This window comes from Pteronotus mesoamericanus, unplaced genomic scaffold, assembly GCF_021234165.1.
Source record: "Pteronotus mesoamericanus isolate MK-2021 breed Mesoamerican mustached bat unplaced genomic scaffold, CSHL_Meso_final contig_246, whole genome shotgun sequence".
NCBI classification, from domain to species: domain Eukaryota; kingdom Metazoa; phylum Chordata; class Mammalia; order Chiroptera; family Mormoopidae; genus Pteronotus; species Pteronotus mesoamericanus.
Genome location: NW_026555104.1, coordinates 12849818 through 12872171, shown reverse-complemented (window position 1 = coordinate 12872171; position 22354 = coordinate 12849818). Strand labels below are relative to the sequence as shown.

The 22354-nt window shown below is 39.4% G+C and overlaps 1 protein-coding gene across 2 annotated transcripts in view; it reads left to right on the top strand.

Moving 5' to 3' along the window:
* Nucleotides 1–12701: 12701 nt before the first annotated feature.
* The window catches only part of YWHAE (tyrosine 3-monooxygenase/tryptophan 5-monooxygenase activation protein epsilon), a 39841-nt gene continuing 30188 nt past the window's right edge, over nt 12702–22354 (top strand). For both annotated transcript variants that reach the window (XM_054573290.1, XM_054573292.1), the window contains exon 1: nt 12702–12902. In XM_054573290.1, the coding sequence (XP_054429265.1) occupies nt 12839–12902 (64 nt within the window). In that variant the 5' untranslated portion in view covers nt 12702–12838. The remainder of the gene's footprint in view (nt 12903–22354) is intronic.

Sequence of the window (22354 nt, the reverse complement as noted above, 5' to 3'; positions counted from 1 at the left end):
TTTGGACTTGCTTCCATCTTTGAAGCTTGTGCCATCCATCCTGTCACGCCCCCTCCCGTCTTCACCGTCACCAACCAATCGTCCTCTCATTAAAGATTTTGACATCTGGTTCACAGAGTTTCTTCACCCCAACATCTGCTGTGATCTGGGATGACCCACTCATCAACTTGGCCTCTCATTTTTTTGAGCATCTCGGATTCATTGTCTAGTGCTGTTGCATCCCTGGAATCTTAAACATCTTATTCCCTGACCACCACCTCTATTCTTCCAGTTCTCTCACTGTTTTCCCAAAGTCTTTGTTCTTACATCTGGAGGAAACTTCTAGTTGCTAACTTCTCAATATTCAATCACCTTTTATCTTTTGGTTTTTTTCAGCTTGATAATAAATATATAAAATATTGTCAGGTCTTAGGTATAGCCAACTGCCTGCTGGACATCTCCATTTGGATGTCCTGAAGACACTCAAATTCAACATATTCCAGAGAGAGACAAATACCATAGACAATTTAATTAACCAGTGTCACCCCCAATAAATTCAATTTAAAATTTTTTATTTTATTTTTAGAGGGGAAGGGAAGGAGAAAAAAAGGGAGAGAAACATCAGTGAGTGGTTGCTTCTTGCACACTCCCTACTGGGGACCTAGCCTGCAACCCAGGCATGTGCCCTGACTGGGAGTAGAACCGGTGACTTTATGGTTTGTAGGCCAGCACTCAATCCACTGAGCCACACCAGCCAGGGCCCAATAAATTCAATTTAAAAAACTCAACATGTTTCCAACTGAATTCATCATCTCTTCCCCTATCTGTTCCTCTCCAGAGATTCCCTATTTCAGTGTCTATCACCATTTGGCCAAGTCAATCACCTGGGGACCATTCTTGGTTCCTTCCTTTTTTTCATCATCCCACTTCTAGTCATTTACCAAGCCCTAACTCCTAAGCATCTAAAATCAGCCCACTCATCTCCATCCCCACTGCTGCTGCCTTCATTCAAACTGCAAACTTCTCATTTGGATGATCTCAACAGCCATCTAACTGGTCTCCTGCCCTTAGTTTTGCACCTTCCAATTCTTCCATCAAATTGAAACCTTAGTGATCTTTCTGTAATACTTACTGGATTAGGTTCTCCTTCAGCAGATACCTAAACTTCCTGCAAAGGGATACAGAGCTCTTTATGTTCTGTATCCAGCTTCACCTCCCTACGCTCTCCCTCCTGTACTCTGAGCTTTAGCCGTACTAAATTTGTTTTCTTTACCTGAACCAACTAGTTTCCCCCTCCAGCCTTTTGTACAGTCTGTTCCTCTATCTGGCTCACGTTCTCCTTCACTTTATATGATGCTCTAATACCACTCTTATATGATGCTCTAATTTGGATTAGATGTCCCATAGCCTCTCTCGGCAACATGTGCTTACAGTTATAATATCACACTGAACTGAAATTGCCTGGGCATGTGTCTGTCACTGGATCAGGACTGGTTCATTGTTGTATTTCCAATACCCAGCCCAGCTTGACACAGCAGGTACCCAGGGTATGTATTTTAAATAAAAGAATGAAAAACAGGATAGGTGGGCTAGAGGTCACTAAAAACAAACTGAGAGCAGTGGATAGTAATAATCCTAGGGACTTAAGAAAATTATCAGTTAGCTTTTGCTGTAAAATAAACCAGGGCAATTCTTAGTGGCTTAAAACAATAATCATTTATTCATTTTACAATTCTGCAGTTCAGCACTTTAGGTTGGGCTCAGCTGGGCAGTTCTGGCCTGAGCTAGTCTCAGAAGTCTGAGGTCAGCTCCTTATTGTCTTGGTGCTGACCGGTCTTGGATGGCCTTCAGCTAATACAGTTATCTCTGGTTCTGTGATCCTCCAATCTCCAACAGGGTAGCCTGGATTAGATCTCATGGCTGTTGACAGGATTCTAAGAAAACAAAATCATGCAAGGTCTCTTAAGGCCTAGCCTTAGAACTGACACACTGGCAATTCCACTCTGTTCTATTGATCAAGGAGTGAGGAAGTAGATTCCACCTCTTGATGGGAGGAGCTGTGCAATCATATGTACAGCAAGAAACTCAAGAAGCACCACCTCTGAGACATTCAAATAAAAAAAAATCAAACCTGACTCTAATTCCGCTGTCAGTTTACAGGATATATGAGGAATAGAGGAACAAGTTAAATAAGTAAGTCAAGAAACAAATCTAGGATGTGAGACACACAACATAAATGGCTTAAAAAAGAAAAAGGGAGATTTGTTGTGGGTGAAGGAAACTTACGAGACCTATCAACTGATGCACGGTGTGTACTTAGTTTTTTTCCTGAGTCAGGTAAACCAGTTGGAAAAAGACACTTGAGACAATTATGGCAAATTGAACATGGACTGGATATTAGATAATAAGAAGTAAATGTTAATCTTGTTTGGTGTACTAATATTATGGTTGTATAGCAAAATCTGTTAGTGATACTATGGGAGACAAAATAATGGTCTTCCACCCTGACTAGTGTGGCTCAATTGGCTGGGCATCAACCTGCAATGTGAAAGGTCTTCAGTTCAATCCCCAGTCAGGGCACATGTCTGGGTTGTGGGTTTGGTCTTGGTTGCGGGGGGCAAACAAGAGGCAACTAATCGATATTTCACACATCAATGTTTCCCTCTCTTCCCTTCCCTCCAAAAATAAATAAAATAATAATGGTCTTCCAAAGATGTCTACATTCTAATTCCTGGAGCCTGTGAATATGTTACCTTACATGGATGGCAAAAGGGATTTTGCTGTTGAGAATAAGAGCTTTTACATGGGGAAATTATCCTCACGGGCCCATTGCAACCACACGTGTCTTTATGAGGGACGCAGGAGGAGTCAGAGTCAGAAAAAAAAGATGTGACCGTGGAGGCAGAGGTTGCAATGGGGCGCTGAGGGGGTGGAGGAAGGCACTGTGAGCTGAGGAACACAGGCTGACTCTAGAAGTTGGAAACAGCAAGGAAATAGATTTCCCTCTAGCGCCTCCAGAAGGAGTACAGCCTCGCTGACACCTTGACTTTAGACCTTATCCCCCGGCACTATAATAGATTTGTGTTGTTTTAAGCCCAAGCCACAAAACTTGTGGTCATTTGTTATGGTACTAATAGGAAAACATTACAAATTCCTTCATGAATATAGCCTCTTGGTTCACTGAATTATTTTTAGCACAATTTCCAGGAGTAGGATTACAGTGTCACGGCTATTACCACATTTGAATATACTGCTTTCCAGAGAGTGTTTATCAGTTGTCAACACTGCCAGCAGAGTAACCTGGAAAGTACGGACCATCATTCAACTTTTTAAAAGATAATTTAGAATATCTAACCACTCTGCTGTGCACCTGAAACTCAAAATTATATTGAGTCATGCCCCGGCGGGTGTGGCTCAGTGGACTGCGCGCCGGTCCATGGACCCGAAAAGTGGCCAGTTTGACTCCCAGTGAAAACACATTCTTGGGTTGTGGGGCAGGTTCCCAGTCGGGGACAGGCGAGAGACAACCAATCAATGTATCTCACATATTGATGTTCCTCTCCATCTCTTTCTCTCTCCATTCCCCTCTCTCTATAAATAAATAAAAATCTTTAAAAATTATACTGAGTCCTGGCTGGTTAGCTTGGTTGATTAGAGCATCATCCCAATCTGCCAAGGTTTCAGGTTTGATCTCTGGTCAGGGCACGTACAGGAAGCAACCAATGAATGCATAAGTAAATGGAACAATAGATAGATGTTTCTCTCTCTCCCTTGCTCTCCCTTAAATCAATTTTAAAAACATATCTCAATCACTTTATTTGTATATTTTTGTTACCAATGAGAATGAAGATATTTCTCTTTATTTACCCCTTAAGTTTCCTCATGAATGAGTTATCAGGTTATGTCCTTTGCATATTTTTTGGACTTACTACATATTAAAGTAGTCAGTTTTTGAATTTACTGATCTCAGAGAAGGGAAAGAGAAACTGAGGGAAAGAAACATCATTTATGCTCTCACTGGAGCTCGAACCCAGAACCTTGGTGTATTGGGATGTTGCTCTAACCAACTGAACTACAGGTCAGGGAAATAATCCACTTTTACTTTTATTGCTGCAAACACGTTCTTGTACAGATTTGACAGATACTTGATTCTATTTTGTACCAGTATTTCTCTAAGTTCTTAAACTTGATTAAATTAAAAGAATAATTGGCAAATGGCCAAAAGTGTAGACCTAAGTTTCTTTTTTGTTTTTTGCTTTCCAATATAAACATTTATTTATTTCCTTACTTTTAAATTTTATTTTTCAATTACATTTTAATTATTTTGTATTAATTTCAGGTTGTATGGCATAGTGGTTAGACAACCATGTACGTTACAAAGTGTTCCTCCTGATATTTCCAGTTCCCAACTGGCACCATACATATGCATAGTTATTACAACATTACTGGCTCTATTTCTTATGCTGTACTTTACCTCTCCATGACTATTTTGTAACTACTAATGTGTACTTCTCAATCCCTTCACCTTTTTTACCCAGTCCCCCACCGCCCTCTCCTCTGGAAACTATCATCAGTCTGTTCTCTATATCTATGGGTTTTTCTTTTTAAAAATTATTTATTAATTGATATTTAGAGAGAGAGAGAAATAGCGATGTGAGAGAAAAACATGGATCGATTGCCTCCCATACTAGCCTTGACTGGGGATTGAACTCGCAACCTGGGTATGTGCCCTTGCTGGAGATTGAACATGCAACCTTTTGGTGTGCAGGAGGACAATGCTCCAACCAACTGAGGCAGTTGGCCAGGGATATGAGCCTGTCTCTGTTTTGTTTTTTCATTTTTCATTTATATTCTTTAGGTTCCACATGTAAGTGAAATCATATGGTATTTATCTTTCTCCGACTGACTTATTTCACTTAGCATAATACCCTTTAGGTCTATCTGAGCTGTTGCAAATGGCAAGATTTCATTACTTTTTATTATGGTTGTGTAATATTCCATTGCATATATGTACTACAGCATTTTTATCCACTCATCTGTTGATGGAAAGTTGAGTTGCTTCCATAGTTTGGCTATTGTATAGACCTAATTTCTTTCTAATTACTATTGTCTTCAAGCCACTTATTTACAATCTTATTCCTATGTTATGGAATCTTGAGAGGTTTGGAAGCAATGGGTTTTACAAGAGCTTTGGAGAACAAGAGAATCTTAATCTAAGTCAGCCAGAAAAGTAGAAGGATGCGGATGTGGTGGATCGCTCCTGTGCCCGTGTATCCCCCGGGCACCTGACAGGAGGACTGAGGAGAGATGCAAGGGCCGAGAGGAGGCGCCGGGGGAGCAGTCTGTACTCCCATCTTTCAGCTTGATAAGAATGTGGGTATTTTTTTGAGTGTCAAATGGACAAAATAATAAGTTGATGAGCTGAATCTGCTTGCCTGTAAGCTACCTAGGAGGGAAGCCATGCAGAACCCTCCAAAGAACTCACACAGGTGCCCCCCGATGAGCCAGTCACTGGCTGCCTGCCATATATTTGTATATATGTATATGTGTGTGTGTGTGTGTGTGTATGTAACTAAGAAGAATTTACTCCAGCAATGCAAATATGATCCAATATTGGGAAATTTATTAATGTAATTAACTATACTCACTCATTAAAGAAGAAACCATAGTTCATAAAAATAGAGCCTGAAACAGCATCCAGTAAAAGTCAACATTAACTTTTAAGGAACACTCTTACCGAATTAGAAATAGAAGGATCTCTTTAACTTATGAAACTATCATAAATAAAATCTTAAAAATAAAAAAAGAAGCCCTGGCTGGTATGGCTCAGTGGATTGAACGCCGGCCTGTGAATCAAGTGTTGTCAGTTCGATTCCCAGTCAGGGCACATGCCTGGGTTGTGAGCCAGGTCCCCAGTAGGGGGTGCACGAGAAGCAACCACACACTGATGTTTCTCTCCCTCTTTTTCTCCTTCCCTTTCCCTCTCTAAAAAAGAAAAAATCTTAAGAAAGAAAAAAAGAAAATAAAGAAAGAAAAGAAAGAAAGAAAGAGAAAGAAAGAAAGAAAAAGAAAGAAAGAAAAAGAAAGAAAGAAAGAAACTATCAGCATCCTGGCCAGGTGGCTCATTTCATTGGAGCATTTCCCCATGCATCAAAAGGTTGCGAGTTTGATCCCCAGTCAGGCTGCATAGGAGCAAACAGTCGATGTTTTTGTCTCATATAGATGTTTCCCTTCTTTCCTTCCTCCCTCCCTCCCTCTCTCCCTTAAAAAAAAACCAACATAAAAATAGATTTTAAAAAATCAATAGATATAAACTTGGGCAAGAACAAACAAACAAACAAATAAATAAATAAATAAATAAAAAGTTCAGTAAGGCAATTGGATGCATAACTGTTCAAAAATCATTAATTCTCATATACAGGGTCTGGCAGAAGTTACACCTGCTTGAGTGCCGTTGATAGGGTAATATGGTGTAATAATTTATAGTTTTAATTTGAACATTTCACCTAAAATGTCATATGGTGTGCTTAAGTGTGATATTGTTTTTACAGAATTACTTGCTTATGACTTTGTAATAAAAGATTCTATAATAAAAAAGGGGCAGTATTTGTGCTGGACCCTGTATGTCAGCAATAATACTCCAAAATAAAAAGCAAGGGGAGATCCCATTCATAATATCAATAGCCTCCTAAATACTTGTAAACAAACTTAACTGGAAATACGTAAGACCTCTATACATCTAACTATACAAATATAATTAAGATCATACAAAATAGACTTGAAGAAAGTTACAGAGATGTATTTCTGAGTCGGTAGACTCATTTGGAGTCAAAGGTTTCCAATTCTCCCCTAATCTGTAAATTTTGAGCAACCCCTATCAAAATACAAAGTGGACCCTGTGGGAACTTTCAAATTAGTTCTCCAGTTCATATGAAGGTATCATAGCACAAAATGGGTGGAATTTTGCAGAAAAAAGGATTCTACTACATACGAAGATATTCTATAAAGCTATTGTAATAAATAATATATTGAAATAAGAATAGATAAACAGATTGATGGAAATAAGTAAATTCTAGAATCAGACAGAAAATTTGGTACTTTGTAGACATGGCCTTTCATATCAGTTGAAAAATGATGGATTTATTTTTAATGGCAATAAGCCTGTTGATTGTTTTCTGTATTTTTCTTGTTCCTTTGTTCTTTTCTTAATCTCTCATATTGGTTTTAAAAAAAAGAAAAGAAAAGATTTCTCCCCTGACCAGTGTGGTTCAGTAGGTTGGGCACTGTCCTGCAAAGCGAGCGGTTGTTGGTTTGATTCCTGGTCAGGGCACATGCCTGGGTTGTGGCCCTGTCCCAGGTCAGGAGTGTGTAAGAGGTAACCGATCAATGTTTCTTTCATATGAATATTTTATTTATTTATTTTTAGAGAGACGTGAATGAAGGGAGGGAGGGAGAGAGGGAAAGAAATATCAACGCGTAGTTGCCTCTTGTGCCCTGCCAACTGCGCAACCCAGGCATGTGCCCTGACTGGGAATTGAACCAGTGAACCTCTGGGTCATAGGCTGGTACTCAATCCACTGAGCCACACCAGCCAAAGCAATAAATAAACTCTTTAAGAAAAAAGAGATTTCTACCGAACACACAATTTCAAATACATTAAAGATCTAAATGTTCAAAGCAAAACTATAATTGAACAAGAAGAAAGTACAGGAGGATATTTTCATACTGTTGAATGTCTGGAAGGTTTTGAAAGCATGACAGAAAGTGGAGAGGCCCGAAAGGACAAAATTGAAGGATTTGACTACAAAATATTTTCAACTTTAATTTAAAAGGCAGCATAAAGTTAAAAGACAAATGACAAAGGAGAAGAAAATGTTTGAATCATATATAACAGCCAAAGGGGTAACATCCATAAAATATAAAGAATTCCTACAAATAAGAAAAAAATTCAGTAGGAAAATGAACAAGCATAATAATAGATAAGTTACAGACAAATATGCATGATAAAATCCTCAAACTCATTAAGAACCAAAAAAATGCAAGTTAATGACACATGACTCTCATTTCACTTATCAAATTGTTAAAAATTAAGAATATGATAATATTCTGTGTTGGAGAGGATTTGGGAACGTGGAAGCCTCAAATACTATTTGATTACTCATATTAATTGGTTTACTGTTTTTGAAAGAATTTTACAGTGATCATAAAAAACTGCATACACAGGAGGCTTCTGGGGCTTGAGTAATGTTCTGTTTCTGGAATTTGAAGCAGTCAACACGAGTTACCTTCATTTTGTGAAAAGTTCATCTGTGCACTTAGGATTTGTGCACCTGTCTGTTTGTATGTTACAATTCAATATAAAACTTAACAAAAATGTGTGCACACTCTTTGACTTAATAGTTTCTCATCTGGAAATACCCTTGTATATGTATAAATGTGTTTCTAGCGGTATTATTTATAATGGCAAAACATTTTAAAGACCTTAAATATTTATCAATAGAGGATTGATTAAATGATGTAAAATCCATACAAAAGAATAGCATAGTTATTAGAAAGACTAAAGTAGCTTGATAGGTACTGTTGTATTAGAAAGAGATTCATGATGTATTAAGAGCAAAAAGCAATCTGAAGAACAATATTGTATCAGAAGTTATTTTTATTTCTTTTAGTTCACCTTTTTACCCTCTATAAGTAACATGTAATTAAAGATATTTATGGCTATGGCAGGCTATCTCAGTTGGTTAGAGCGTCGTTCTGCTACAACCCAAGGTTGCAGGTTCCTTCCCTGGTCAGGGCACATGTAAGAATCAAGTAATGAATGCATACATAAGTGGAACAACATATCGATGTCTCTCTCTCTTAAATCAGTAAAAAAAGTTAAAGATAGTTATGAAAACACACACACAATTCTGAAAATAAAACACCTATAACCCCTAAACAAAACTTATTTAACCTTTTTTAATCATTGTTTTTTTAAATCCTCACCAGAGGCTATACTTTTTAATTTTTTTAGATAGAAAGGGAGGGAAGGAGAGAGAAAGAAAGAGAAAAATATTGGTTGCCTCCCTTTCCAGCTCTGATAGGGGATCGGCGGTGCTGGGGGAGGTGGGGAGGAGGAATGGAAACTGCCACCTAGGTGTGTGCCCTCTATGGGAGGACACTTCAACCAACTGAACCGCCTGGCCAGGGCTATTTAACCTTTTAGTGTGTTTTCTGATTTTTTTTAAATTGATATTTTAGAGAGAGGAAAGAAGAGAGAGAAACATGGATTTGTTGTTCCACCTATTTATGCATTCATTGGTTGGTTCTTATATGTGCCCTGTTCTGGGACCGAACCTGAAATCTTGGTGTATCTGGATGATGTTCTAACCAACTGAGCTACTCAGCCAGGGTCTTCTGATCTTTCTTTCTAAGTATAATTGTATTTTAACAAAGCGATAATACTGAAATGTGATTTGATTTCTAGGTTTTTACACTGAATCATACATTGTGAGAATTTTTCATATGACTACGTATCTTCATAAATACATTTAAATTGTAAACATAGTATATAGTGAAAGATTAAATTCAGAAAGGTATAAAATAAAAATAGCCCTGGCTGGTGTGTCTCAGTGGATTGAGTGCTGGCCTGCGAACCAAAGGGTTGCCGGTTTGATTCTCAGTCAGGGCACATACCTGGGTTCATGCCAGTCCCCAGTTGGGGGCATGTGAGAGGCAACTGATAGATGTTTCTCTGACACATCAGTGTTTCTCTCCCTCTCTTTCTCCTTTCTCACCTCTCTAAAAATAAATAAATAAAATCTAAAAATAACCTATTTTTTGTAAATGAAAACACAATAACTTTTTCCCCTCCAAATAAATACTAAACTGCAAGATCCTGGAGGCAATGACTAATCATATTTTTTTAATGTCTTATTTCCTCTTGTAGTGCTTAGTACACTACCATATATCTGTGGATAGTCTACTCAAGACAGGCCAAGTGAGTTATTGTTTCTTTTAGAGCAAATTCTTTATAAAGTTGGGAGACTTGTACTTAAAAATGTGACCTAATGACCTGGTGATTGTTTTAAAGGATTTTTGATGGACTGTGACATATCCATCAACACAGCAACAGAGAGAAATGCAGCGCCATACCATGAGAGCCGCCTCAGTCCCGCACCATGATTTTTATATCTGCCTATAATCTCAGATGCTATATCCAAAATTTGTGTTTGTATTTCTGTTGCCCTGTCAATGATTTTTGTCCCTTTTAATTGTTTGTTGAGAGAACAGGCAGTACAGTCAGAGAATCAATCTAAGTTTAAGGTTTCTGCCTTCTCAGCTGTTTCCTAGGAATAGTCACCTTCAGTTAGAGTTCAGCCAGTCGTAGGAGACACAATTCAGGAGAGAAGACCCAGTAGTCATGGGACAGTCACCCCTAATATCTGCATGTCTGAAACAGCCCTGTAGTCATCCTGGCAGCAGAGCCAGCTTTGCAGAGTGGGGCGGGTGTTGTGACATGTGGACCGACGCTATTGTTTGGCCGTCCTTATTGGCCATTCATCTCTTTTGACCCCTCTCTGCCTCTGCACTGCTACTCATCTCAAGAGAATCCCACACTTCCACTTCCACTTTCCAGCTTTCTTAGTTCTTCAGCCAAATGCCATCCGGCTTCCAACATGCTTTCAAAACTGCTCTTGAAGGTCACCAATAACCTAATTGCTCTATCTAATGACTTTTCTTCAGTGCTAATCTTGATATCTGTGCAGAATTTAAAGTGACTTTTTTAAAATTCTTCTCACTTGTAGTTTATGACACGAACTTGTGATTCTTGCTGAAGCAGGGACCATAGAAACATTGATAAATACAGCTAACATTCACTGAGTATCAGGTTCTTTACATGTACTTGCCCTATTCTTTTTTGTATGAGGGAAATATCATTCCCAGTCTATAGAAAACTAAGATATGAGAAAACTAAGGCTTAAAGAAATGGAACGATTTGTTCCATTTCACGAGTGAGAAGCAGCCATCCGTTGCAAGGAGTCCAAGAGCAGAGTTCACGACTTTAGCTGCTGTGGTATGTCCGATAGAGTTGGAATGGATTTCTAGAGGTCAGCAAATTTAGCTGCCTCACTGTTTCTGCCAAAAAGTGCTATTGTGATTTTGATAGGAACTGCATTCAATCTGCAGGTCACTTTGAATAATACTGTTATCTTAATGATACTGAATCTTCTAATCCAATGTGAATGCTTTTCCATTTATTTTCATTCATTCTTTAATTTCTTTCAGCAGTGCTTTGTAGTTTTTCACGTGTAAGTCTTTCATCTCCTTGGTTAGTTTATTTCTAGAAATTTTATTCTTTTTGATGCTATTGTATTAAAAATTGTTGTTTTTTTAAAGATTTTATTTATTTATTTTTAGAGAGAGGGAAGGGAGAAAAAGGGAGAGAAACTTCAATGTGTGGTTGTCTCTCTCCCGTGCCCCCTACTGGGGCCTGCAACCCAGGCACGTGCCCTGACTGGGAGTCGAACTGGAAACCTTTAGGGCCGCTGCCAACACTCAATCCACTGAGCCACATCAGCTGGGGCTAATTTATCTTCTTTAATCACTATTTTGCCATACTTATTAATCTTTTTTTTAAGATTTTTTAAAATTTGTTTTTAGAGAGTGGGGAAAGGAGGGAGAAAGTGAGGGAGAGAAACATGATGTACAAAAGAAACATCAATTGTCTGCTTTTCTCACGCTCCCATCTGGGGACCTGGCCGGCACCAGGCATGTGTCCTGACTGGGAATGCAACTGGCAAACTTTTGTTCTGAGAGCAGGCGCTCAATTCAGTGATCCACACCACCCAGGGCCCATACTTACTCATCTTTATAAAGTTCATGTTATTAGATAAACGACGATGGTCATCATCCTCCATGAAAAAATCATTAAAAAAATTGCTTTCTTGTGCTCACTGAATAAGGTGCAAGCTTCTTAGCTTGCTATCCAAGGCTCTGAATAATTTGGTTCTAAGTTTTTTATTCCACATTTATTGCAGACCTTACTACACAGCTTATGTTCTAGTTACCTGAAATTTAGTCCTGCAACCTATATCATATTGAGTACAAGGTGCTGGGAATCCCCTGGATTGCAAAACAGACCAGGTCCTCATTCCTGTCTCCTCAATCCCGATGTGATGTTGGTCCCAGTCTTCTGCACCTTGCTCTTCAGACCAGGCTCCTTTAACAACTACCCTGATTCCTACCGGGGTGGGCCTAAATGGAAAGAAAAGGCCAAAGCGCAGGAAGAGAAAAGAAAATTGCCCAGGGCCAAGGTGAAGCTGAGGTGTGAAAAGGGGAGTTCCTCTTCCCCTACCAATTATAGCGGGGCCCAACTCTTTACCCCAGGGTTAAAAAAATCTGGAAAAGGCCCGGGACTGGGCTCGGCTGAGAAAACAAGGGCAAGGTAGAAGGGGAGATGGTTTCCTGAAGGCAGGCTTGGCATTAAAAAACCGTTACAGCCTTTCGCTTTCTCTGGCTTCGCGAGCAATCCAGGCCGGCCTCGCCTTAGGCCTCCCTCGTTCCCTAGAGGCCGCTCTCCCTTCCCGCAGTCTCAGTTCCCGCCTCGGAGCTCCCGCACCGTGCAGCTGGGCCCCCCGGAGGAGGGGAGCTTAGCTGGTTCCAGCCTCTTCGGTCGCCGAGCTCCCGGACCGCCCCCCGCGCCAGTTGCCAGGGAGCGGTTGCCATAGAGCTGAGCAGTTGTCCGCGTGCGCAGGCGGAAGTCCCGGATTGAGGCGCCGCCATTTTTGCTGCTCGGACGCGGAGCAAGAGGCTGAGAGAGTCGGAGACGCTATCCGCTTCCATCCGTCGCGCAGACCCTGCCGGAGCCGCTGCCGCTATGGATGATCGGGAGGATCTGGTGTACCAGGCGAAGCTGGCCGAGCAGGCTGAGCGATACGACGGTGAGTTGGGGGGTCAACCGGGGGCTGGAATTCTCGGACCCTCTGCCGCCGCCCACAGAGACCGGGAGCAGGAGACAAAATGGCGGCATCGTCTCCAGACCTGGCCCGGGGACGTGGATTCGGGAATCAGGAAATGGCCTGTGGTCTCTGGGAGCGGTGGGAGGCCCTAGGCTTAGGAATTTGACCCCTTCAGTGTCCTCAGTTGCAGACACTTGCCAGCCCAGGAGCACAGGCGATAGGGTGGAGGAGTTGGTTGTAAAATGGCGGCTGGGGGGAGGGCGAGTCCCCGGGCGAGGGAGGGGGGAGGAGATGGCGGGTACTGTCTCCGGGCGAGCAATCCTCCGGGGAGCTTCTGGCCGATCTTGGGAGGTGGAGAACAATTGAGAAGGGTGATGGGGGAAAGAAGCACTCGCCACATGGGGGAGAGTAGCGACCTGGAGTGTAGCGCGGGCGCCTTTCAGGGAAATATGGCGGGTGGGGGCGGTGGCTTTTCCCCGGAGGCCCAATGTGGGGCGGCGGCTGTGGAGTCTCACAAAGGAGAAGCCTAGCGAGCGGAGGTCTTCCGTGGGCTTGTAGTGGGGGCAGTCTTGAATGAGGCGGCGGATGGGGAGAGGGTTGGAATCACTGCAATTCATCCTTGGGCGGAGGCTGAGATGCTGCGATCGTGTATCTCCCCTTAGGCCGCCACACCTTGTAGTGAGGGTTTACGTTCAATCTCGCCTTCTGGGGAGGTCTAGAAAAACCACCCTCACACCCCTTTTCCTTGGACTTATCCCGAAGAGCTCGAAGTTCCTGTAATTATTTTCTGTCTCTGTAAGCTGTGAGTTCTGGTGGGTAGAACAGGAAACAAGGAGACCATGACTCTCAGTCTTTTCCCAGTGCCAGTGTCTCAGTCTACCCGTTAGTGAAAATAATGACTTTCCTGTTTCCACGCACCATTATGACAAATGGAGAAAGACCTGTTGAAAAATAAAGTTATTTCAAATAATGTTTAGTAACTGCATTTTGGTTGACTGCCCGGGCTTGGAATGTGTGTTCGTACCTCATTTGGGATCTTAATTTATCCCAAGCACTCAACTGAGGTTTGGGTTTTGGGATCACGAACAGAGGGAGTCCCGTTCTCACCATTTAGAATGAATGATTTTGTGTATAGATTTGAACAATTTTTCTTTGTTCATTGCTTCATTGGCCATAAAGATTCTTTCGTCGTTTTCCAGAACTTTATCGAATTGTCCATTGTGTCTGTGTGGTGAGTTCAGGCTGCTTCTTTTTAAAAATTGCCCCTCCCCCCATTTTGGACCGAGGTACTTGAATTATCCCCGCATCCGTTAAAATGTAGTATTACAAAAACGAGAAATCATATATGTGGTTTCTCCGGTTTTAATGCTGTTGGGACATGGTTGGAATCAAGTGCCATTGATCTTTAGGTTTTTCTTAATTACTAAACCACTTATTTTTCAAAATGTTCTGTAGGACCATTGCTTTCCTTGAATGCGTGTTCGGCACGTGAATCGCCTCAGGGCTAATATCATACATTAGGATTCAGGAATTTGAAAAGCAGGAAAAAAGGATTTGACCTCAAACTTGGGAAAGATACTGCACTACATTTTGTTTTGTAAATCCTTAAATTGCCATTTGTATTGAACAAGGTTCCTGTTGAGAGGGGGAGGGGGGAATAAGATGGGAAGTACAGCTCAAGGTCAGATTTGTCTTTATTTCAGTGTTTAAAAGTCAAACACAAGTGGGTGTGCTAGTAATGGAAGTTTTTTCTTCTTCTTTTCCCCCCTCTTGTTCCAAATAGGTTCCCCTCTTGATCTGCTAGTGCCCTTGGGAGGAAACTTGAAATTACATTTGAATGCTTTCTGTTCTGTAGGGATTTTAGGCCCTGATGGCCAAAAAGGACATGGAGGAAAGTGTTTTTTTAAACTTGTTTAAAGAACTGATTTGGAAGCTCATGATTGTAGTTTACAAATAAGTGACAGTTTAGTGCTAATGATATTTTTGGAGTTGGATGCTGAGGATTTTTCACCAAATCTATTACTGGTTATTCAGCATAGCACTTTCAAGATAGAGCCACATCATTACATGTACTTTGGGTTTCTCTTTCAGAATCTAAAGGGGGAAGGAGATAGGTTCTACCAGGTAGAGGGGAACTCTGGTGATTGTTGGACACAAGATAGAGAGGGATTCATTGGAAAGGAAGAAGAGGAAGACAGTTATCATGAATCAGACTCTACCTCTGTTCGCTCCTTTATTGGGTACAATAATTCAGTGTTTGCGGTGACAAAAAATGATCCCATAGTTTTAGTCACCATTTCATCAAGTGTGGTGAAAGAAGGTGAGAGAGTGTATTTGAATGATTTCATTTTGGGTACTTGGATATAAATACTGTTTTTTTCTTACTGTTCCTGTAGTACCTTCATCTTTTATTTCATGTGCTCTTCTGAATCTACTACTTAAACTTCTTTGTGGCATCATTTAACTCTATCCTGGCGAATTGGAATCAACTTGTATGATTTATTTAAAGGTACTGAAGCCCTGGCCAGGTAGCTCATAAACCAGAGGGTTGCTGGTTTGAACCTCGGTCCTGTCCGGATGCGCACCGGAGGCAGCCAGTGCATGTTTGTCTATCACATCAGTGTTTCTCTTTCTCTCTCCTTCCCCCTTCCTCTCTAAAATCAATAAACATATCCTTGGGTGAAGATTAAAAAAAAAAAGTGCTGGAGGAAGAGCTAAGATGTGTTCAAGAAAAAGGACAGTTTTGGGTTACAGTTAGGAAGTGCTGGGTTCGGGGCTATGGCTGTTCACCTTGAAAATTAAATCTAGCATCGCATCACTTAAGTCAGCAGTCTGGGGGACAGATTTTATAGCATTCCTAGCCATAGTAAGGAAGTCTGCGACCTTAGAGCATTCCTGAACTAAGTCTTACTGTCCCATCTATATGAACCACAATAGTAAAGAAAAGTGGGCAGTACGGGGGCAGGGGGAAGTGAGTACTTTAACATTTTTTGAGAGTAGAGCAGTCAGCATACATTACATTTGGGTTGTTGAGAAGGTAGTTACTGGTTTTGTCATTTCACCATCTCCCTGTGATGATTGGCTCCATATGATGGGGTAAGGTTTTGGTGGTCCATTTTGATTTACTCTGGGTGAATGTATCAACATGAGGAATACATCTTTTCTGAGTTACTACTTAGAGTTGTCCTTTAACAATACCACAGCCTCACCTCTAACTTACAGTGTTGATCAGTGAGGGGTTTTGAATTGCCTCATTAATATATGTAACGTCAGGAAGAAAACGGGATAGTAAATTAGCTTTAATAATGAGCTAAAAAGGTTATTATCAATTCTTGACTGTAGGGCAGTAATTTTATTGATATTTTATTGAATGATGAAATTAATTTTTATTTCAGTTAATGGAGTTAACTTTATTGAGTGCAGTTTTTTTCTTCTAAATATAAGCAAAATTGGCTAATGGAATTTTTAAAACTTCTCCTACTGGTAGCTTTTAGTCTTCATATTTAAAACAGATGCTTTTTAATGTATATTACAGACTTTTATATAGTATTGTACATATTCCAATTATGTTGGCTTACAACCCTGGAATATAATGTAATCACAAATCATTGCAGTTTGAGTCAAATTCTTACTACAGTGGACATTCTTAAACACCCCTTTTCACCTTAAGATGAAAAGATCTCAATTTGAATTCTAGTAGGGAAAGAATACTTAATAGCAAGTATTAAACTGAGCAAATTGTGGATTCAGTAAGTACAAGGAAACACATTGAAAGTCTATATAAACAGGCTTTTTTAATCATTTCATAGCTTGGTCAAAGGAATATGTTTTAAAAATTTCTGTAACCTGGTATAGCAAGTGAATTTCAGCCCAGTAAATTAATATATCTAATTTTGCAAGTGAGGTTTAAATTTGTGAGAAGCCTATCTGTAAGCATATATATATTTTTAGTATTTTTTATTGTTCAATTACAATTGTCCCCATTTTCCCCCATTACTCTCCCCTGCCCAACCCCCCCACCCCCGAAAGCACATACATACATATATATATTTAAAGAGGGCTGTAAGGCTGATATTGTCAGACTTTTATCTTGTATTTAAGAAAAGTGTATTTAAATAGTAATAACAGGCATAGGATAAAATTTAAAATTGTAATTACGTAATGCCTAATTTATATAGAACTTCACTTTTCACGGACTACTTTCACAAAAATTTTTACTTATTTCATGTAACATTGATGTAGGTAGTGTTACTTCCATTTCATGCTGTAGGATAGTGAATTTGAGAATATTTAGTGATTTCCCCCCATATCACATGACTAGTAAATGGCAAAGCCAGAAATTGTCCGACCTTTAGACCAGTACTCGTATTTCTCTTGAGCCACTCACAAAAGACCTGTGTGTGATTAAGATGGAGCCCTGGGGATGGGGGTGTGGTACTGCATATTTCTTTTGCAGTTACTTCAAATAATAACCTCTTTGTGCTTATGACTGACTAGTAGCTATCGAAATAGTAGATAAAATATCTTCATGCTTTTTCAAAAGCCCATCTCACAGCACAGTGAAGTTAGAATAAGGATTTTAGGTAATTTCAGAATGTGCGTTTACATACAGGTTCGTTGGTTTATTACAGTGCCTGTATTGGGGTATGACTAAGGCCGTGCATTTCTGTAAAGTGCTTTTAAAACATTCCCCCTTCACCTTTGTCTTAATGGATTTAGCCCTTAAGTTACTGATGTAATTGGAAAACTTAGGGGAAGAAAGGTTGGCGAATGATTCACAAACGTTCTAAGTAGTAGCCTAGGTAGCTGTCAAACAGAATCCATTAAGGGTTAGTGAGGAACAGCAACAGAAAAAAGTTGTTTACTGTTTATTTAAAACATTTTTATTTAGCCCTGATTGGTGTGGTAACAGTGGGTTGGGCATCGTTCCAGAAAACCTAAAGGTCACTGCTGGTTAGATCCCTCCCTGCTCAGTGCATATGCCTGGGTTGTGGACCAGGTCCCTTGTTGGGGGTGTGTACAGGCAACCAATGGATTGTTTCTCTCACATACTGATGTTTCGCTCCCTCACTTTTTCTGTCCTTTCCCCTCTCTCTAAAAACAAAATACTTTTTAAAGTTTTTAAAAAATTTATTGATTTGAGAAAGAGACATCTGTTTGTTCCACTTTTAATGTGTTCATTAGTTGATTCTTGTATGTGCCCTTACCGGAGATCAAACCCACAGCCTTGGGGTGTCTGGACAGTGCTCTGACCAACCTAGCTACCCAGCCAGGATTGTTTACTGGTTTTGAAATGGTCAGTTAACAGTCTGATACAGTTAAATACTGATATCCAAGTTTTCAAATTGGTTTGTCAACATAACTTTATGGTTGGAACTCATTAAGTAAATATTCATGCTAGTCATATTCCTAAAACAATTTCAGAAGCTCATTTAAATTTACTAAATTGTATTGTAAAAGTCCATGGTTGTTTTTTTTCTGTAACATAGATACATTTTTCATTTTTACCAATTTTACTGATTTGCATATCTTATGTTGGCTATCTCCTGTGTGGTATAAGGTTGATTGTTCTCAGTTAATGTCTTGATTTGATTGCTATCAACCTGAACTGGTCTGCCCTACTGTGGAGCATCATACAGTGAGAAATCTCTGGCACAAAACTTCGCAAACCACTTGACATGTTCGATCAGGCACAGCACCTTTTCCATACCCTGTGTGTCTTATTTTGCGTTTCAGTTGCGTTTTTACCTTTTTTGAAATAATAAAGCATAATATGCTGATAATGTTGCGTATTTTTTTTCATTAGTATTTAGATGGCTACACAAAAGTTCAATAATTTTAATGTTTTTAAAAAAATGCATGCTGAAATGACAGTTGTCACAAAGTAATCTAACAAAACTGTTTTGAATGAACATGCTAAAAACAACTAGGCGGTTAGAGCCATCTTAGGGAAAAAACCAAATGAACTCTTTGGCCAACCCATGATGACAGCTATAATAATAATAGGGTCATAATTTATTGGACGAATCTGGATACCTTGAAAAGAAGGGGTACCAATTTATAATAGTGCTATATGCATAAACTGGGATTGTCCTGAGCTGCAAACTTGTTTTGTAGTCAGCCTTTTTTAAGACCATTTGTTACTGCTAATTGTCTCATTTACAGATTCATAATAAAAGTTTCTGAAGCTTTGTCCATCCCCCTACCACAGAGATATCTTACATCTAAGTCCTCAGGTTGGTTTTTCTTCTTTCTTAAATGAAGTTAACATTTGGCAGAACTTAAGACTGATGAGAGGCAAAGTAAAGGATTTCCTCCTCCCAGTCCTCCAAATGGGAACTGGAAAAGCCAAGGATATGGTAGTTTGCTGAAAATAGAACTTGCTGGCATATGAAGTAGTCGCTGAGTGATACTGTCAAAGCCAAGTATGTTGGTTTTACGTATGTCTACCTTGAACAGATCTGTGTTTAAAAATACTTGACTTAACCCTGACTGGATGTCTCGGTTGTTAAGAGTGTGTTTTCGCCATAAACCTAGGTTGTGGGTTTGATCCCTGGTCAGGGCCCATAAAAATATCAGCCGATTAATGCATAAAGCAGTGGAACAACACAATAGAGCGCCACACTCTCCCAAATCAACAAATAAAAATTTAAAAAAACAAAACAACTTAGGTTTTAGCAAGTGTCTGTCCTAAGCTCAGAAATTTCCCCTCAAATGCATTTTTACACTCTCACCCACACTTCATTATAGCCATTGTGTTTAGACCACTGAATCCTGTGTAGGTAAAACAAATGACAGTGGTCCTGGTTTATCTTTTTTGACATTTAAGTTTGACTTTATTACCCTTCTTCAGTGATCCATCGCAATAGCTGGCAGATCTGTCATTGGTAGGCCTGATTTGTGATGAGGTCAGGATTTTCTCTAGTTGAAGCAATATGAAACGTGTTAAACTTTTTCGTTTATATGTAACATTGAAAGACACATTACACTGTGAATGAGAGCTATGACTATTTCATATTTTGTAAGATGCAAAGGCCTTGATATCTGAATTCCTTGTCTGTAGAATAGGGATCAAGGATGCCTGCCTTCCCTGCTAATTTACAGGGTTGTCATGAAATTGTAAGGTTTTGTAAACTGTGAAGAATAATACTTGTCAGGTAGCACTACTACTTGTGAGATAGTCCTAGTCAGTGTAAATGATGAAGTAAATGTCCTTGCTACTGATCTATTGTGGTCAAATTACAAGATAACCTACCTTTTTTGAGTTATTCTTAGCAAATACACTCTCATGGGTTTAGTCTCTATAGTTTACATAAATGTAGATAATTCTCAAAATAAAATTAATCTTAATTTATACTGGACATTTGCATATCCAGAGAGTGAAGGTTGTTTAAATTTATTCCCAAGCAGTGTAATCTATACTTTGGACATGTTGAGCTGATATGTAGTTCCTTTGGTATTAATTCTGGAGAATGCAACACCTGTTGTCTATGGGTTTGGAATGAAAGCTTCCATAGTATGAAAGTGCTAAAGTAAATCAGTGTTAAAATATTTGCATATTAGCAGTCTCATATTACTGACTAGGCAAATGATAGTACACCTACCTGTACAGTTGTCCCACTCCCCCCCCAATCTGAAAGCAGTATTCCTGTGAAACCTTTCATAAGCTGAAATGGCTTAAACTGAAGAAGCAATTACCTTAGGACACATTTTGCTAAGGGATGCACAAAATAAATGGAGACAAAGCACTTAATGTTCATAGGCAAGATTCAAAGCTTGTGGCGGTTTGATTCTGAGTGTAGTTCGCAGGAAGGAGCTTGTCTGCCACTCTCCCTGCCCTGGGTGCCTCCTGCCTCTACAGTGGCAAGCGCTGAGTGCTATTTGCTTTTCGCTCTTTTTCCAAAAGTGAAAATCCTTCCATTTTTTTCACTTAGTTACCATACTAATGTAATGTAAGGTACTACTAATGGAAGCCTTTCTTAAAAGTGAAATGCTGTTGCCTTGGCCGAATGACTTGGTTGGAATGTTCTGTACACCAAAAAGATTGTGGGTTGGATCCCTGGTCAGGGCACATACCTAGGATGCAGGTTCAATCCTCAGTCGGGGTGTGTACTGGGTGGGGTAACTGACTGATATTTCTCTTTCTCTCCTTTTCTTTTCTAAAATCAGTAAACATATCCTTGGGTGAAGATTAAAAAATAAAAAGGGGAAATGTTAACATGAACTTTCAAAAAGGGAAGGAGTACCTGTACACTAACTGATTTTGTGGAGTGTGATTCTAAAGGCTTATTTAGTGTAAGCCCTGGGCAGTGAGTGAGTTCTGATTAATAGAAAGCTAACAATTAATACTACTTAATATTTGGTGGTTAGTCATTTAAGGATTTTCTAGGACCTTGGAATGGTTTTTGGTGATTACCTTTGTTTTGTAGAAATGTGTTCTTTATGATTAGTTATGTAAGGACTCCGTAGGAACTTGGAATTGCGAACCCCTTTTGTGTTACAGAAATGTTAAATGTCCTATTTAAGAATTTGTGGTTTTACTTGATCAATATAAATTAAATTATAAACTAATTAGTAAAAATTATAATAGGATTACCATGGAAATTTCAAAACACTGCTCTTTGACTAGAAAATGCCACAACAACTGTGATTTTTGTCTTTATAGATTTTTTCAAAAGGTATTAATACAAAATATTTTTGTGTGGAGTGAGCTTTTTTCCCCCTTCAACTTTTAAATGTTATTACTATGAAAGTACTGAAGTATTGATAGGAGTTTCTTAGTTGTTCAAAGACTTAGAGAAATAAGTAAAATAAATAACATAGAATAGCCCTGGCTGATAAGGCGCAGTGCATTGAGCCCTGGACTGCAAAATCAAGGGGGTCACTGGTTTGATTCCCAGTCAGGGCACATGCCTGGATTGCTGGCCAGGTCCCCAGCTGGAGAGGCATTGATGTTTCTCTACCTCTCTTTCTCCTTCCCTTCCCTTCTAAAAATAAATAAATAAAATCTTAAAAACAAAACATAGAATAAATAGTATAACCCTTCTCCTGAACTGTGTAAGGGTCATTTCTGATCATTTTTTCCTGTTGTATTACAAACAAAAATTTTCAGATTTTTTTTGTTTGTTTAATTCTAATTCTACAAAAATTATGAAAAGAGATTCAGACTCTGAGCTCTTTTTCTTTTTCCCCCCCATATGTCAATGTCTTAGGTCACTTAATCTCTCCAATCTTTTGCTTTCTACCTCATTTCCTCAGCACCTCATCTTTTTGGTTCTACTATAGCTAAACACATTTGGCTGCCTGACAGAATATCTTCATAAATTGTAAGAGGAGAAATCTCTTAGTTTTTTTTTTTTTAAAGATTTTATTTATTATTTTTAGAGAGAGGGGAAGGGTGGGAGAAAGAGAAATATCAGTGTGTGGTTGCCTCT